This window comes from Bombina bombina, chromosome 10 (genome assembly GCF_027579735.1).
Source record: "Bombina bombina isolate aBomBom1 chromosome 10, aBomBom1.pri, whole genome shotgun sequence".
Classification (NCBI taxonomy): Eukaryota; Metazoa; Chordata; class Amphibia; order Anura; family Bombinatoridae; genus Bombina; species Bombina bombina.
In genome coordinates, this window is record NC_069508.1 from 102,679,992 (window position 1) to 102,699,828 (window position 19,837).

Sequence of the window (19,837 nt, forward strand, 5' to 3'; positions counted from 1 at the left end):
GATCATGGTCCAGGTTGGATGAACCGAAGAGACCCGTAGAACTATACGATGGTGATCTAACCACCAAGTCAGAGATCGTTGAATACTGGGATTCAAGGATATTAAATGTGATATCCTAGAATAATCCCTGCACCATTAATTCAGCATTAAAAATTGGAAAGGTTTCATATGAAAATGAGCAAAGGGAATCAAATCCAATGCTGCAGACATGAGACCTAAAACTTCCATGCATATAGCTACTGAAGGAAATAATAGAGAGACTGAAGGTTCCGACAAGCTGAACCCAATATAAATTGTCTCTTGTCTGTTAGAGACAAAGACATTGACACAATCTATCTGGAAACCTAAAAAAAGGTGACCTTTGTCTGAGGAATCAAGGAGCTTTTGATAAAATGATCCTCCAACCATGTCTTTAAAGAAACAACAGAAGATGAATCTTAAGAGATTCTGCAGAATGAAAAGAGTGAGCAAGTACCACGATATCGTCCAAATAAGGAAACACTGAGAACCTTTGAAAAGATTCTTGGAGCTGTCGCTAGGCCAGAAGAAAAAGCAACAAATTGGTAATGCTTGTCTAAAAAAGAGAATCTCAGAAAACGAAAATAATCTGAATGAAAACAGAATATGAAGATATGAATCCTGTAAGTCTACTGTAGGCAAACAATGTCCTTGCTGAACAAAAGGCAGAATAGACCTTATAATCACCATTCTGAAAGATGGTACTCTAACATGACAATTCAAAAGTTTTTCTTTCTTTGGGACAATGAATAGTTCTGAACAAAACCCTAGACCCCGTTCCTGAAACAGAACTGGTATGAATACCCAGATAACTCTAGGTCTGACACACACTTCAGGAAAGTCTGAGCCTTTACTGGAATAGCTAGAATATGTGAGAGAGAAAAAGACTTCTCACAAGCGGTCTTACTCTGAATCCTATTCTGTACCCCAATCTAAGAAGTTTGGACCGAATTGAACCAAACAACTTTAGAAAAATCTTAACCTGCCCCCTACCAGCTAAGCTGGAATAAGGGCCGCACCTTCATGCGAATTTGGGGGCTGGCTTTGATCTCTTAAATGGCTTGAATTCATTCCATTTTGAAGAAAGCTTTCAATTAGAAACATGTTACTTGGGGAAGAATTAGGTTTCTGTTCCTCATTAAGAACAAAAACTAATATAAGCTTAGAACTTAATCTTGAAGCAAAAAAACTCCCTTCCCCAGAGTAACAGTTGAAAGTATTGAATCCAACTGTGAACCAAATAATTTATTACCTTGGAAGGAAAGAAAAATAGAAATCTGGATTTTAGAAATCCAATTAGCATTCCAAGATTTAAGTCACAAAGTTCTTCTAGCTAAAATAGCTAAAGACATAGATTTAACCTCAATTTTGATAATATCAAAAAATGGCATCACAAATTAAATTATTAGCATGGTGAATCAAGTTAACAATGCTAAACAAATCATAAACCAATACTTGTTGCACTAAAGTTTCCAACCAAAAAAGATGAAACAGCTGCAACATTAGCCAAAGAAATTGCAGGCCTAAGAAAAGGACCTGAAAATGAATTAATTTTCCTTAGAAAAGATACAAGTTTCCCATCTAAAGGATCTTTAAAATAAATATTATTTTCTATAGGAATAGTAGTACATTTAGCAAGAGTAGAGATAGCCCCATCAACTTTGGGGATCTTTTCCCAAAACTCCAAACTAACTGCTGGCAAAGGATACAAATTTAAAACCTTAAAGAAGGAATAAAAGAAGTACCAGGCCTATTCCATTCCCCAGTATTAGGAACTGGAAAAAACCTTTGAAGTAACCACAGGAGGTTAAAAAAGCAGAATTTAAATGTTAGCTAGCCTTAAAATCAAGAGGACTAGTCTCCTCAATATCCAAAATAATCAACACCTTTTCAACAAAGAACGAATGTACTCTATTTAAAAGTAAAAAAGTAGATTTGTTAGTGTCAATATCTGATGAAGGATAATCTGAATGAGATAAATCATCATCAGAGAAGGATAATTCAGTATGTTGTCGGTCATTTAAAAATTCATCAACTAAATGAGAAGTTTAAAAAAGACCTTTACATTTTATTAAAAGGCGGGATGGCAGACAAGGACTTCAGAATAGAATCAGAAAAATATTCTTATAAATGCCCAGGTATATCTTGTACATTAGATGTTAAAAGAATAGCAAGACAATGCATTAATACTGATGGACATTTTTTCTGCATGTAAAAGTTTATCATGATAACTTATTACAAACCATAGCTAAAGAAAAAAATTCATAACATTAAAATAAATGAACAGCTTTGGTAGGACTGATAACAGTCAGCAGGAATCCAACAGTGTTTTCTGATACAGGAACAGTTTTGAGATATCTTGCAAATGTAAGAGAAGAAATTTCCTTATATGACAGTTTCAGGAATGGGAAAAAATGCAAAAATAAGCCTCTGGAAACCAGAAGCAAAATGAAATAGAGATTTAAATAATGTCAGAAATCTGGCGCCAAGTATGACGCCCACAACTGACAAAATATTTTTTGCCGCCTAGAACGTCACCACCTCCATAGGAGGCAAAGTTTGTAAAACTGAATTGTGGGTGTGGTGGGGTGTATTTATAGGCATTTTGAGGTTTGGGAAACTTTGCCCCTCCTGGTAGGAATGTATATCCCATACGTCACTAGGTAATGGAGTCTTGCCAATTACATGAAAGAAATATATATATATATTTATAAATATATTTATTTATATATATATATTTATTTATAAAAATTAAGGTTGAAGAACTGATTTAACTTAAAGGGACAGTCTACTTGAAAAACATATTATGCTTACCTGATAATTTCATTTTCTTCTGAAGGGAAGAATCCACAGCTGCATTCATTACTTTTGGGAATACAGAACTTGGCCACCAGGAGGAGGCAGATAGCTCAGCCAAAGGCCTAAATACCTCCCCCACTTCCCTCATCCCCCAGTCATTCTGCCAAGGGAACAAGGAACAGTAGGAGAAATATCAGGGTGAAAAAAGGTGCCAGAAGAAGTACAGCCGCCTCATAGCGAAAAAAACCCGGGCGGGAGCTGTAGACTCTTCCCTTCAAAAGAATATTAACTTATCAGGTAAGCATAATTTATGTTTTTCTTCTGAAAAGGGAAAGTCCACAGCTGCATTCATTACTTTTAGGAAAACAATACCCAAGCTAGAGGACACTGAATACAAACAACGGGTGGGTACAAAAGGTGGACCCCTTCAAAAAGGCACCACAGCCTGAATTAAACACCCTAAAATTTAAGAACAAACGACACGGGAGAAAAACCAAGCCCAGGTAACTGCACATTAGTTACACCGCCAGCAAAGCCGAACTAAAGACCACTCAGTCCCAGAGTCAATCGAGCCCAAACAACCTCCGAGACGTCCACCTCACAGAACACGACTCCCAAGAAGGTACCCCGCCAAAGACAAAGACCGCATCTGCCCCCAAAAAGTGAAAACAGATCCCAGGAAAAATCTAAAGGAATTTTTTCCACTCCACACACATAAAACAACCCATGGTTGTCTTACAATAACAACAAAGCAGGAGCAGAGCTGCACTTAGTGTTATGGCGCGGTCGGGCCGGGCTGTGACTATACAGCTGGCCAGATGCGCTGTGTAATAAAAACAGACCCGCTCAGAAGAGCGCAGAGAGCAGGTCTGAAAACCTGTCATATTTTAAAAAAATTCAAAGGGGAAAAAAGGTTTTATAACTATAACACTAATATAATGTTATATAATTCTGCACTATGTGCAGAATTATATAAACATTTTTTAGGTTTACTGACACTTTAATAGGCTAAAGAATCAGCGTCCGGAAGAACTGAGTGAAACGCAAACCGTTAATCACTCGGCACACCAGACCACAAAGGTCACACACATCTCCCAATTCCAAAGAAATGGAAATAAAGGTTCTAAGTCCCCAGGGACCAGAAGAACCATGATGCCGTCTGCAGAAACAGATCCGTATCCCAGGCGAGTAGCCCGTACCAACCAACCTTAGATTGGCACTCGCAACCCACCGTCCGGAGGGATTGCATATAAACAGGCCTCATACTTCGGTAGGATCCGAGCTCAAAGTCCATAGAATAGGCCATAAGTGACATTCAGAATCCAACCAGATTTAATCAGCACCACGAAGGTGACATGAACCCTGGTAACAGCCTAAAAAGCGTCCGACCAGTACCAGCCTGGTATAAAGACACTCCAGAACTGCTCAAGGTCCAAGAAAATTTGTCCCAAAGGATCAATAAATGAACTAGAAAAACAATTCTAAAATTCAACAAGTGCGCAACTTCCAAGGGAGTGCCCATGTGACCACTATGGTCGGTTCCAGAGAAGTATCGGTTCCAGCTAAGAAAGCTCATAAAACGAAAATCTAACAGACATGAGCTTAGGGAAAACAAATTAAAAACATCCATCCGGATCAAAAAATAAAATGAAGGCAGCACCCATCGGGTGAACGCCCAAGGTGAATGAAAACGACAACGGGACCAGTCGATTAGAAGCCCCATTCACCCAAGCTCAGAACTGGAACCAAAAACAAAGAAAAATAAGACAGAGACGTTAAGGAGATTGGCTTCATCCCCAAATGTCATATTAATTTTGCTATCCAACTTCTAAGGCCTCGGATCCCTCGGCCCACTAGAACTGGGATCCTCCAACATTGCCAAAACATGTCTTAAAAGAACTCGAAGGCGAGCCAGCCTATAACGGAAGGCAAAATCATCCCTTGCCGTATCAACCAAAGACCCTGGCCCCGAGATTGGGGCCCCGAAGCCAACACTTCCCCAGAAGGCCGAACTGAATCGGGCAATCCCACGCTCGATGGGCCTTGGTTAAAATAACACGGACAGTATCTTAGAAATACTTCACTTGGGAGATATAAATGAGTCAGCGCCATAGAAACGGCCATGCGGATCTGTGCTGTAACCTCTGGAGGAAACAAGCCACCCTCCGGATGAGTAAAGTCCATAGGGACAACTGCGTGGATAGCCGGGAAAGGATTATTTGGGGCACGCGCCTCAAGGGTCATGGAAACCTTCGAGGCGGATGGCTCAACGCACTCTAAGCTCCCTGATTCGGGAGAAGAGAGTACTCTAGAATGCCAATCAGAACATAACTGATGGGCATTAATTACCCGGGTCATTTCATATTCATCACAAGACGCATTCTCTGTATCGGAGGCATCTGTGTCTCTCATATAAGAATCCTCCATAATCTTAGGATTACAAAAAAATGACAGAAACTAACTGGCACCCTTTAACACCCCCAATGGCTGGGGCACTCACCACCTCCTGTGAACCAGACAACCCACGAGCTAGACTCTCTCGGTCACACACAGTCAGCATACGGAAATAAAAAAAACAAAGTAACCGCACCAGTCACAATGCGCACCGTGCTAGTCACAAAAAGGGAGTGCAATCTTGAGAGATTGCGTCATTAAAAGAAGGCCGTTATGTTTCGTAATGGCCGTGAGCCTAGTCATATCTACACATTAGCAGATAGAACCATATAACAAACATGATTAAAGTCCCCCTGTTTAATAACCCCCCTCAGGAGATATTTACCCATGACTCCATATTAAGATAAAAGGAGTCCCACTAAGACCCTATCTTGTTTCGTCAACAATACATTCTCATATTGAAATAAAATGAAACAATCTTAGCGGAATCTACGGCGTGGAACGGGAACACGGCCCTTCAAGTGTTACAGATAGTAGTCTCGCTTCTGACATGGACTTGAGTGAAGAAAGGTAGGCAGCGAAACTCGTCAACGCTGATTACCATGGAGCTGTTAATCTGAGTCGGGATGGGTTTGCAGGAAAACTCTACCTGCATCTCCGGACTCTAACTTTCATGCATGCTCTCACTGAGAGGCTGACAGTATTATTTAAAACTTCAGTCCCATTGCGAAGAGTACTGCTCTTCGTAAGAGACTATCTCGAACTTCTGACACTGACTGGGGGATGAGGGAAGTGGAGGAGGTATTTAGGCCTTTGGCTGGGGTGTTTTTGCCTCCTCCTGGTGGCCAGGTTCTGAATTCCCAAAAGTAATGAAAGCAGCTGTGGACACTTCCCTTTTAAAAAGAAAATTTGAAAATTGTCATTGTTTAAAAAGATCGATAATCTATTTATTAGCCACTCCCCAGTTTTGCATAACCAACACTGTTGGTTATATATATATTTTACTTCTACAATTACCTGTATCTAAGCCCCTACAGACGGCCGTTTATTTTAATGTCTTTATTTTAGATTTGTAAAATCTTGCATTCTAGACAGTTAGTGCTGGTTCTTGTGAACCCAAATTATTATCCAATTAGAACACAATGTTATTTATATGGCACACATGAACTAGCACTGTCTAGCTGTTGTAGAGCAAGATTGTAAAAGCTTAAAAAAAGCATTGAGATAAGAGGCGACCTGCAGAGGCTTAGAAACAGTCCATCTTAGAGGTTATAAAGACTAATATAACAATGTTTGTTATGCAAAGCGGTGGAATGGGTAGTAAAGGCTTAATCTATCTCTTTAAACAATAAAAAAAAAAGTCAAGAAGACTGTCCCTTTAGGAATAAATATTTTTCTTACTTTGCAATATTTACGAACCAATCGGCTGGTACAAAACTGCTCATATAAAAGCCATAGATCAGGGGGAAAAGGGTCCTTTAAAAATAATCGGCATGATTAAGAACTTGATAGTGCAATTGTCCTTTAAAGCTTTGCAATATATATTATTATTATATTTAATATATTATATATGCTCTTTTAATCTGCTTATCCCAAAAATAGCACAAACGTAATCATGTCTGCTGCACTTACAGCCCAGGTCTTGGTAAGTCTGAAGATCGGCGCACTCTGAAGTCCAGATACTACAGCCATTAAAGCATGGAGGTTATTCAGTTCGTAGAGTTTCTATAAATTTGGAAAAACACAGATAGAAATAAAGATAAGTCTGTGTACTACTGTAACCTACAAAAGAAATTAAATTAGATAAATCATATTTTGGAACAAAGGCAGCAAACTAATCCATTGTAAAACACTACATATTTCTTAAAATATAACATTTTAAAAATCCTGTTTAATAAAAACAGTAAATCCGCTTTATTACTGGCTATTCCAGACATTGCAGACAGACTGGCTTGGTAGCTGCTGCATGTTTTTATTTATTTTTTTAACACACTTTTTTCATACAAACACATTGAAAATTATCCCTAAAAAGTGTATATATTTAAAATGTGTTAAGATTATTGAGATGGACAGAGGTGTACCACTACACCAATACCACTTCTCCCATGAAGCTCTAAGGGTAACAAGGGGAGTTTACTCTCAAACCCCTATTCACTATAACCAGAATCACTAGTATACAACATAGGGTTAACTAAACCTGTCAGTCTATTTTCTCCAGGCAGGAAACTACTTGTCCAGCTGTGACAGTGGGGAGAGTGCGAACATTAAAGGGTTAACCTCACAGGGTCTCCGGCTTCCTTTTCCCAAATCCTTAACAGGGCCTAAGAGCCAACCCACATTAATCCCCAAAATCCTACCTACACTTCCCCACATTCGCTGCCACTACGCAAAAACTTATTACTCAGGGTTTTTTTGGGCTACCCCTAAATTACAGCTGCATTAACACCTAAAGAAAAACAAATACATAAAAATAATACTTTGATAACATTATCCCCAAGCTCACAGAAGCTGTGAATTCAGTTTCAAGAGCACAAAGATCAGATCTGTTTAAATTTATAGTTTAATTTGAAAAGGGTTCACAGTGCATAAAAAGATTAAAAGAAATACATATTGGATGGTAAAAAAAAGGGTAATTAAACAATAGAGACAATTGGAAAACAATTTTTATAAAAAAATAAAGGGGATTAAAAATACACACAAATCCTAAACCTTTTAAACAATTTAAAATGAAATATGTGGAGACTCCCAATAATCCTTTCAGTTGGTATATTCCTTGATGTAAAAAAGTGTAATTAAGTCTGCCTGTGTTATAGAATGTCTGAGTCACATGACCCAGGGGTAATTGGATACTGCCCAGTTTACAGTAACTTAAATTTGAGACATTGGGCCTTGGGGGAACAGACCAATCCCCCAGTGTGCCCACTACATGAAAAATGATGGCATATAAAGTTTCATGACTTTTACATAACAATAAACACCAAACATCCCAGTTTAAGTGGCTGCTATTTCCCATGTAGTCTCTTGGCACTTATTACACAGGCTTGCTGGGCTTATTGGTTCCCTGCTTTTGTCAACACCTAAAATAGGTCTACTTGGATACTGAAGATGTTTTTTTGGGAAGAGTCATAGGCATAATTCAACTAGCTCTGACCCCTAGCTGCGTCAGGTCATAAAAACAATTGGGCAGTGTGAAAGCTAGAGACAGGGGACCCAAATGTTTTAACTTTGAAACCAGATACCTTATTGTGATAAGACTGATCAAAAGCTACACCATTTGGTTATATTCTGAAATCACATGATGTATTAACCCCTTACAAGCTTATTTATACTTACCAATAAATACAGTTATTCATATTTAAAGCAGAACCATATCAGAGTTGGGTATAACAGTCCCTGACAAACTGAGGTTGAAAGCCTTCCATAAGGATATGGTGGTGGTACCCCCTATATACACCCCTCCCCTTAATGCTTGAGTAACAGAACAGTTTTGAGAACGGGAGGACAAAAAGGCTGGACCTCAAGAGATAAAAAACAAACAGGCAAGTGGGGAAATTATAATAATAATAATAATAATAATAATAATAATCACCCAAGTAGCTGATTTATTTTTAAATATAAAATTTGGTTTTCTGTCACAACCACTAAAAACACTTTTCAGTAGTGGTAGAACAGCACCAAAGATAGGCTTTATGAAGGCAAGGGATTTTTATTAAAGTCAGTCTACATTTCAGAGGCATAATCTTAAAAAAAAAAAAAATACCTTAATGCAACATGCTGCTTGTGCAGACGTAAATACACTTAATTGTTTGAATTTATTGAAAAAGTACGGAAGAAAGACCATGTGGCTGCTAAAATTACTGTGTCACTAAAGGCTCATGATGACAGACAGAGGAAGTTTTAAAAATCTGAATACTGGGGGGGGGGGGGGGGGGTATTTTTTTCATAACCTTTCAGTAAAACCAATACGTTTTTTTATCCTTTTCTAGTTTCAGAATAGAGCTTAAAGAGAGACAAAATAAATTAAAGGATGACCTGTTAAATTAATTTTTCATGATGGTGAGAATCAACGAGTTATGTGTGGGAATATTTCCTTTCTGACCACTAGAAGGAGGCAAAATCACCCCAACACAACAGAGTTGTAAATCCCTCCCACTTCCCATGATCCTCAGTAATATACATAGCCAAGAAGATGAGGGGGGGGGGAAGCAAGTATTATAAAGTGGGAAAAAGAAGGGCAAAAAAAATACTTCCACCACCTGAACAAAAAAGAGGGCAAGGCTCGTGAGCTCTCATTTATCAGGTAAGCATAAATTTTGTTTTCGTTCATCAGATGGTGAGAGTCCATGAGTCATGGCATGTGGGAATCAATACTCAAGCCGCTGAGTTTAAGAGACTACCGTGAATGGGGGAACGAACTGAAGGAGGTTATTCAGGAACTACGGTCTGCAGAACTTTCCTGCCAAATACAGCTTTAGAAGAAGCATACACATCAAAGGGCTAAAACTTAAAAAGTGTGTAAATTAGACCAAGTAGCAACCTTACAAATCTGATCAACAAAAGCCTCATTACATACAGGCCCAAGTAGCAGCAACTGCTTTAGTGGAATGAGCAGAAATGCACTCAGGGAAGTTTTCCCCACAACCAAATAAGCCTTGCAAATAAAAGCTTTAATCCAAACAGCTAAAGTAACAGCTGTAGCTTTCTGACCCTTGCAAGGCCCAGAAAAAATAAGAAGAGAAGAAGTCTGAAATCCTTTTATGGCTTCCACATAATATGAGAGCTTTTACAACATCCAAGTTGTGGAGATGTTCCTTAGAATTCTTTGGAGCTAGACAAAAAGAAAGATAGTATATGTAGATACCAGCTTAGGGGAAAAAAGAATAATTAGTGTGAAGAACAGCATTATCCTGATGAAAAATCAGAAAAGGAGGTTTGCATGACAAAGTTAAAAGCTCAGAGACTCCTCTAGCTAAAGAAATAGCTAGAAGAAATAGAACCTTCCAGGATAGAAGCTGAAGATCTAAATCATGCATCAGCTCAAAGGGTGGAGTTTGAACAGCCCTCGAAACCAGATTCGGAATCTGAGGATGAGAAACTGGATGAATAACTGGTTTCATTGTGATCACAGCCTGAACAAAGGCTTGAAAATAAGGAATTTTAGCAATTTTCGTATGAAACCAAACAGAAAGAAGAACTCTAACCCTTCAGTGAACTGGCTGATAAACCTTTATCTAGAACTTCCTGCAAGAACTATAGGAATTTTAAAAGAATTGCAACAGTAACCTTTGCGAGAATACCATGCAAAACAGGTTTTCCAGAAACCTCTCAGACAGAATTACGTGTTTAATCACCATGCAGTCAAATTCAGAGTTTTGAGATTTTGATAAAAGAAAGGTTCTTGAGAGACAAGATCCTTTCTTAAAAGAAGCCTCCAAAGCGGGCAACAGGACATCTGCACCAATCCCCGGATCACAAACCAAATCCTTTGAGGCCACACCAGAGAAATCAGAATTGCTAAGTCTTGTTTCTGCTTGCTTTTGGTTATCACTCTGAATAGCAACAAAAAAGGGAGGAAAAATGTAAATCGGGTTGAATAACCAAGGGACAACTAGAGCATCTATCATATTTGCCCAAGGGTCCCGAGACCTGGCACAAAACTGAGGAAGTTTGTGATTCAAATGAGAAGCCATGAAAGCTCTCTTGTTTGAGGTTATCCCTGAGTGTTTACCACTGTGGCAGCTATACCTTTTAGTTGGACAACTACTAAGAAGATTCCTGCCTTCCCCCTAAAGTGGTGTGGGTTAGAGCAGAAGGTACTGTGCTCCACACCCCTGCCTCATGTTGCCACATCTTCGCGGGCAGCTCACTGAGTAATGCTGTAGACCATAGAAGATCCTCTCGATATGTCTGGGGAGTATATGATGATCTGATGTATTACGCCTTCTAACCTTTATTATTGCCTGATCGAGCAATGATTATGTTGAGAATACACAATATCCTTTACACCCCTATACATTGCCTTTGGTGACATAATATCCTTACTGGGGTAGCTGCTATGGCCCCTATGTGTTTCTTAAAATAATTTTCTATTTAGGGAATATTTTGTATAAGGTTATCACTCAGGTCCCCCAGTTCATGTATTTTTATCCCTTTAAAGTACAAGGTCCTTTATTTTGAGCCAATACTCAGCACAAGCATGGGTTACAGTTAGTCTAAGAATAACAATATATTATTTACCACATCTCTAGAGGTTTAATTGAATGTTCTTTTACCTGGAACTGTAATAACATGGTTTTCAATCCTTGCAGTAGTACTTTAATAATTCTAGTAAGCCCCATCACCTAGCTTGCAAAGATATTGAGTTTTCTATGCTAACTTTTATTAGTTAACACTGAGCTGTTAATATATTTTTCCTTAGTAGCCCATTATTGGTATTCCAAACTATTCTAATATGAACTTCCCCTATTGCGAAGCTAGATTGCCATATCTACCATTTCAGAATAAACAATTGACCAATATGACTCATATAATCACTGTCATCTCTTGTACACTTGACGTTGGGTAAAGGGGCCATGCCCATATCGCAGGATCTAACCATATATGATAGTGGAAAACATCTTCTTACTACAGTTTATACTTTAAACCATCAATGCATCTATTGCGGTTTATCCCAGAAGAGACAATCTCAACCTTATTGTCCATTCAGAGAATGCCCCCAATCTTGTTGCACTTATAACTTTATAGATGAAGATATCTTAGCCCAGGTTACAGGCAAACACTATATTTTATGACTATTTCATGCTCATTAATGTTATTTCACGTTGACAGATTATCCCATATTTTCTATGGTATTAAGACTTAAAAAAGGCCAGGCTGTCCAAATTCATGACATTCTCCCTTTTATATACACACACACACGTCATCATGGACCTATGAGTGACCCTTTTTGCTAATGGCCTGTGTAAATGTTTTTAGCTTTGTTAACCTTCGGGCCACTCCCCCATCTATCACCTTACAGTACTCTGGATTCAGGTAATTTTACCCAGAGACTTATTACGCGGTTTATCTCAGAATCACTGCTGTTAAAATAAATATATATATATATATATATATACACACACACACATTTTTTTCATATCTATCTTTTCCGAACAATATGATTACTAGATGGATTATAGCTTTATAGAAAATCACATATATTGGCTATAGCTATCAATATCATGTTTTTATCATAACCTGAAATAACACTAAATAGTTGACTATTCTACACAATTTCACAAATATTAAGCATTCAGAACGACTTATACAATTCAAACGATTTTGCTCCTAAAAAGTGTTATGCTCAAATTCAAGTTCAAAACCCAAAAGAGGTTTTATCTGATGTTTTGGAGATACTCAAACTATATACAAAAGAGGTTTGATCTAAATATGTAAGAATGGTTACCTATTGCCATTTGACTACTTCATTATTTTTGTTTGCATAAATCACATACCCTATTGCTATATTATAGTACATAAGATAGGTTGGATTGATGTCTTTGTCATTTGGCTTGCATGCCTATTTCCTTTAGTTATGATATACATGTAACCTTCTGTTGTAATACTGTTATACTAATATATACAAAAGAGGTTTGATCTAAATATGTTAGAATGGTTACCTATTGCCAATTGACTACTTCAGTATTCTTGTTTACACAAGTATCTTATTGCTGTATTGTAGTATATAAGAAATGTTAGATTGATGTCTTGGTCACTTGGCATGCAGGTCTTTTTCCTTTATGTATTATGTACATGTAACCTTCTGTTGTAATACTATTATACTATCTCAATAAAAAGATTTAAAAAAAAATATTCAGAGACCATTCCCATGGGTTAAAAGACTGGTATCTTAGAAAGTCAGCCTCCCCATTGTTTACAAACAGAATGTGGATGGCAGAAATCCTACAATGATGGCTCTCTGCCCAACTGATGATGTGGGACACTTTCCTCATTGCTAAGGAACTTCAAGTTCCTACCTGATAATTTAAATCAGCCACTGCCGTGACGTTGTCTGACTAGAATATCAAAAAAGATTTGAGTCTTAGGTCATGGCAACCAGGGACTGGTGAGTCTGCCACCAAGTCAAGGACTGGTGTGTCTTGTGATCTAACAGAATCGTCCAATACAGATCCCCATGGTCTCCATTCCATTGATGCTGCATCTACAATTCAGTGCTTGAATATGAAATCTGGCAAATGGAACTGCATGTGATGTAGCCACAATGAGACCCACAACTTCCATGCACTAAGCAACTTCTTAAAGTGTTAAAAGTAATCCCCAAAAAGTTTTTTTTTGTTGGTTTCTTTTTGTTTTATTTAAGTGCCCAAAAGTGCTAAAACCTGCTAACATAAGTTGTACGCTGTATAAATATATGCCCCAGACTATGTAAACATGTACATACTAATAGCCGGTTTGCTTTGAAGGTGCAGATACTTAACTCTCAGCAATCTCAATCCACTATTTTTACCTCCGCTACAGCAACTTGCTTCCAGTAGATGAGCCCATACTAGGCAGTGCGAGCATGATGCTAAGGATCTAAGTTAAAAACAACATCTCAGCCCAGGGGATTAGTGGACATGGCCACATTTCATTTGGGGAGAGCTGTGGATCCACTAGGAGCAGCTCATGTAGACCAGGGGATTGGTGGAAAAAGTCCACAATTCACCTGGGAGGCCTGTGACATTTTTTCACTGAGAAAAGACATTTCACTGCCTGGCTGAAAAATCCTTGTCTACCCTTTAAATGACAGGTTACATCCGAGGAGGATTCAGGCCTCAGATAGGTTAGAGGATCCCCTTTCAAATGATGAGTAGATCTTGCACTTCCCTTTCACCTCACTCCTCATCAAGGAAGCAAAAGGAAATGACTGAGGATTGTGGGATGTGGGAGTAATTTGAAGCTCTGATTTGTTGGTGTTATTTTGCCTTCTCCTTGTGGTCAGGAGGAGAATATTCCCACATGTGATGACTTGTGAACTCTCACCATCTGATAATGAAATTTTAAAACTCTGTCATATAATGCTTTGCAGAAAAGCCTCTAGTTTGCTCTTAAGAGTGGGATAGAATGAAAGAAGAAAAAAAATCTTATAATACCAATAAGAAATCACTGTTTGCAGAAATGAAGGGGAAGTTTCAGAAAGTCGTTATAACTTGCTGGAAAATTAGAAACAGAGGACGTTAAAGTACGCTCTCCATCAATAATATGTTGCAGACAGAACCAGAATACATTTGAAGAAGTTGCGTAAAGGTTTTAAATGGATGATGCTAAAGAACTTAAAGACTCAAAGATCCAATGCAAGAAACATGATCTAGATATCATAACTGGCAGGTTGCAGTTTTTCCTTATTGCCATCATAACTAGTTATGTAAAATTCTATTTTTGTATAAAAACTAGATTAAATATCTTTGTGGGGAGACCTCTCGCTGAGATAATTCTTCTGGCAGTTCAGAAATATGCCTGGAAGCTCATATGACCCAGAATATAAACCAATGATACTTGCTGCTTCTTGCATTGCAAGCCTACTGTAAACATCTCCTTCATGGTTGACATATGCAAGCATCATAACATTTCTAAATGGATATGAAATGAACACAGATACTGCAAGCATTCCTAGGTCTTGGGTCAGAAGCAATTCTGACCTTTTAAACATTTATGGGGAAGGAGGGCTCAGCAGACCACTGAAATATCTGACATCTGTGAAGAGTGTGGTTGTAGAAAACACTTATAAAGATAAGGGTTAAGCGGCACCATTTATATAGTAATAAACAAACTTTTCTCCTGTCTTTATGAAGCTGCAATAAAGACAGGACATGTGTAAAAAAAAACAGCTGATGCATTTTGTCGGTATGTCCTACTCATAAGTGTAGAAAAACATAATTTATGTAAGAACTTACCTGATAAATTAATTTCTTTCAAATTGGCAAGAGTCCATGAGCTAGTAACGTATGGGATATACAATCCTACCAGGAGGGGCAAAGTTTCCCAAACCTCAAAATGATTATAAATACACCCCTCACCACACCCACAATTCAGTTTAACGAATAGCCAAGTAATGGGGTGATAGAAAAAGGAGAAGAAAGCATCAAAAAGGAACTGGAAATATAATTGTGCTTTATACAAAAAATCATAACCACCATAAAAAGGTGGGTCTCATGGACTCTTGCCAATATGAAATAAATAAATCAGGCAAGTTCTTACATAAATTATGTTTTCTTTTGTGTAATTGGCAAGAGTTCATGAGCTAGTGACGTATGGGATAGTAATACCCAAGATGTGGAACTCCACAGAAGAGTCACTAGAGAGGGAGGGATAAAAATAGTTTCTCATAAATGCAAAGAAAAAACTTAAAACATAAACAGAGGAATCAAACTGCTGCCTGAAGAACTTTTCTACAAAAAACTGCTTCCGAAGAGGCAAATACATCAAAACGGTAGAATTTAGTAAATGTATGCAAAGAAGACCAAGTTGCTGCTTTACAAATCTGATCAACTGAAGCTTCATTCTTAAAATCCCACGAAGTGGAGACTGATCTAGTAGAATGAGCTGTGATTCTCTGAGGCGGGGCCTGACCCGACTCCAATTAAGCCTGATGAATCAAAAGCTTTAACCAAGAAGCCAAGGAAATGGCAGGAGCTTTCTAACCTTTCCTAGAACCAGAAAAGATAACAAATAGACTAGAAGTCTTCCTGAAATCTTTAGTAGCTTCAACATAATATATTTCAAAGCTCTTACAACATCCAGAGAATGTAAGGATCTCTCCAAAGAATTCTTAGGATTAGAACACAAAGAGGGGACAACAATTTCCCTATTAATGTTGTTAGAATTCACAACCTTAGGTAGGAATTTAAATGAAGTCCGCAAAACTGCCTTATCCTGATGAAAAAACATAATTTATGTAAGAACTTACCTGATAAATTCATTTCTTTCATATTAGCAAGAGTCCATGAGCTAGTGATGTATGGGATATACATTCCTACCAGGAGGGGCAAAGTTTCCCAAACCTTAAAATGCCTATAAATACACCCCTCACCACACCCACAAATCAGTTTAACGAATAGCCAAGAAGTGGGGTGATAAGAAAAAAGTGCGAAACCATAAAAAATAAGGAATTGGAATAATTGTGCTTTATACAAAAAAATCATAACCACCACAAAAAAGGGTGGGCCTCATGGACTCTTGCTAATATGAAAGAAATGAATTTATCAGGTAAGTTCTTACATAAATTATGTTTTCTTTCATGTAATTAGCAAGAGTCCATGAGCTAGTGACGTATGGGATAATGAATACCCAAGATGTGGATCTTCCACGCAAGAGTCACTAGAGAGGGAGGGATAAAATAAAGACAGCCAATTCCGCTGAAAAATAATCCACACCCAAAACAAAATTTAAATCTTATAATGAAAAAAACTGAAATTATAAGCAGAAGAATCAAACTGAAACAGCTGCCTGAAGTACTTTTCTACCAAAAACTGCTTCAGAAGAAGAAAACACATCAAAATGGTAGAATTTAGTAAAAGTATGCAAAGAAGACCAAGTTGCTGCTTTGCAAATCTGATCAACCGAAGCTTCATTCTTAAATGCCCAGGAAGTAGAGACTGACCTAGTCGAATGAGCTGTAATCCTTTGAGGCAGGAGTTCTACCCGACTCAACATAAGCATGATGAATCAAAGACTTTAACCAAGTTGCCAAGGAAATGGCAGAAGCTTTCTGACCTTTTCTAGAACCAGAAAAGATAACAAATAGACTAGAAGTCTTTCGGAAATCTTTAGTAGCTTCAACATAATATTTCAAAGCTCTAACTACATCCAAAGAATGCAACGATCTTTCCTTAGAATTCTTAGGATTAGGACACAATGAAGGAACCACAATTTCTCTACTAATGTTGTTAGAATTCACAACCTTAGGTAAAAATTTAAATGAAGTTCGCAACACAGCCTTATCCTGATGAAAAATCAGAAAAGGAGACTCACAAGAAAGAGCAGATAATTCAGAAACTCTTCTAGCAGAAGAGATGGCCAAAAGAAACAAAACTTTCCAAGAAAGTAATTTAATGTCCAATGAATGCATAGGTTCAAACGGAGGAGCTTGAAGAGCCCCCAGAACCAAATTCAAACTACAAGGAGGAGAAATTGACTTAACAGGTTTTATACGAACCAAAGCCTGTACAAAACAATGAATATCAGGAAGACTAGCAATCTTTCTGTGAAAAAGAACAGAAAGAGCAGAGATTTGTCCTTTCAAGGAACTTGCAGACAAACCTTTATCCAAACCATCCTGAAGAAACTGTAAAATTCTAGGAATTCTAAAAGAATGCCAAGAAAAATGATGAGAAGAACACCAAGAAATGTAAGTCTTCCAAACTCGATAATATATCTTCCTAGATACAGATTTACGAGCCTGTAACATAGTATTAATTACGGAGTCAGAGAAACCTCTATGACTGAGAATCAAGCGTTCAATCTCCATACCTTCAAATTTAAGGATTTGAGATCCTGATGGAAAAAAGGACCTTGCGATAGAAGGTCTGGTCTTAACGGAAGAGTCCACGGTTGGCAAGTAGTCATCCGGACAAGATCCGCATACCAAAACCTGTGAGGCCATGCTGGAGCCACCAGCAGAACAAACAAACGCTCCTTTAGAATCTTGGAAATCACTCTTGGAAGAAGAACTAGAGGCGGAAAGATATAGGCAGGATGATACTTCCAAGGAAGTGACAATGCATCCACTGCTTCCGCCTGAGGATCCCTGGATCTGGACAGATACCTGGGAAGTTTCTTGTTTAGATAAGAAGCCATCAGATCTATTTCTGGAAGTCCCCACATTTGAACAATCTGAAGAAATACCTCTGGGTGAAGAGACCATTCGCCCGGATGTAACGTTTGGCGACTGAGATAATCCGCTTCCCAATTGTCTATACCTGGGATATGAACCGCAGAAATTAGACAGGAGCTGGATCCCGCCCATACCAGTATCCGAGATACTTCTTTCATAGCCAGAGGACTGTGAGTCCCTCCTTGATGATTGACATATGCCACGGTTGTGACATTGTCCGTCTGAAAACAAATGAACGACTCTCTCTTTAGAAGAGGCCACGACTGAAGAGCTCTGAAAATTGCACGGAGTTCCAAAATGTTGATTGGTAATCTCGCCTCTTGAGATTCCCAAACCCCTTGTGCTGTCAGAGACCCCCAAACAGCTCCCCAACCTGTCTGACTTGCATCTGTTGAAATCACAGTCCAGGTCGGAAGAACAAAAGAAGCTCCCTGAACTAAACGATGGTGGTCTGTCCACCACGTCAGAGAGTGTCGTACAATCGATTTTAAAGATATTAATTGAGATATCTTTGTATAATCCCTGCACCACTGGTTCAGCATACAGAGCTGAAGAGGTCGCATGTGAAAATAAGCAAAGGGGATCGCGTCCGATGCAGCAGTCATAAGACCTAGAATTTCCATGCATAAGGCTACTGAAGGGAATGATTGAGACTGAAGGTTTCGACAAGCTGACACCAATTTCAGACGTCTCTTGTCCGTCAGAGACAGAGTCATGGACACTGAATCTATCTGGAAACCTAAAAAGGTTACCCTTGTCTGAGGAATCAATGAACTCTCTGGTAAATTGATCCTCCAACCATGTTCTCAAAGAAACAATACAAGTCGATTCGAATGAGATTCTGCTAAATGTGAAGACTGAGCAAGTACCAAGATATCGTCCAAATAAGGAAATACCACAATACCCTGTTCTCTGATTACAGATAGAAGGGCACCGAGAACCTTTGTAAAAATCCTTGGAGCTGTTGCCAGGCCAAACGGCAGAGCCACAAACTGGTAATGCTTGTCTAGGAAAGAGAATCTCAGAAACTGATAGTGATCTGGATGAATCGGAATATGCAGATATGCTCCACTGCAGCGCCAGCTGAGGAGAAAATTCATATTGGGAATATCGGCTAGAGGACACACAAGCAGAGAACTCCAGCGCTGACTGTATCCGTTGTCGGCCTGTCACACAGCTAGCTGGTTTGCTGTAGAAACACCAGCCTGTCCCTGCTGGCACATCAGAGTGCCGCCCCGTTTGTGAGTTCCCTTAATCTGCTGCTGTTTGGTTTTTCTCGTCTTTATTGACCTACACATGTGGCGCCTCTGTTTTTGTTTTTATCTCATCACTGATTGGCTAGACTGCAAGTCTGTCAAAAGAACTGAAAAAAGGGGCAGTTTGCAGAGGCTTAGATACAAGATAATCACAGAGGTTAAAAGTATAACTGTGTTTGTTATGCAAAACTGGGAAATGGGTAATAAAGGGATTATCTATCTTTTAAAAAAATAAAAATTCTGGTGTAGACTGTCCCTTTAATTTGATTTTGAAGGCTTTACAGGCTCCTCCTTTTGAGCCTATGCATTCATTGGATATTAAACTACTTTCTTGGAAAGTGTTGTTCCTTTTTGCTATCTCTTCTGCTAGAAGAGTTTCCAAATTATCTGCTCTTTTTTGTGAGTCTCCTTTTCTGATTTCTTTCATGTAATTAGCAAGAGTCCATGAGCTAGTGACGTATGGGATATACATTCCTACCAGGAGGTGCAAAGTTTACCA

The 19,837-nt window shown here is 38.5% G+C and overlaps 1 protein-coding gene across 7 annotated transcripts in view; it reads right to left on the reverse strand.

The window, feature by feature from the left end:
• RALGPS2 (Ral GEF with PH domain and SH3 binding motif 2) overlaps positions 1–19,837 on the reverse strand; it is a 619,002-nt gene that overhangs the window by 265,939 nt on the left and 333,226 nt on the right. For all 7 annotated transcript variants that reach the window (XM_053693284.1, XM_053693289.1, XM_053693287.1 and 4 more), the window contains one exon: positions 6,844–6,936. In XM_053693284.1, the coding sequence (XP_053549259.1) occupies positions 6,844–6,936 (93 nt within the window). The remainder of the gene's footprint in view (positions 1–6,843; positions 6,937–19,837) is intronic.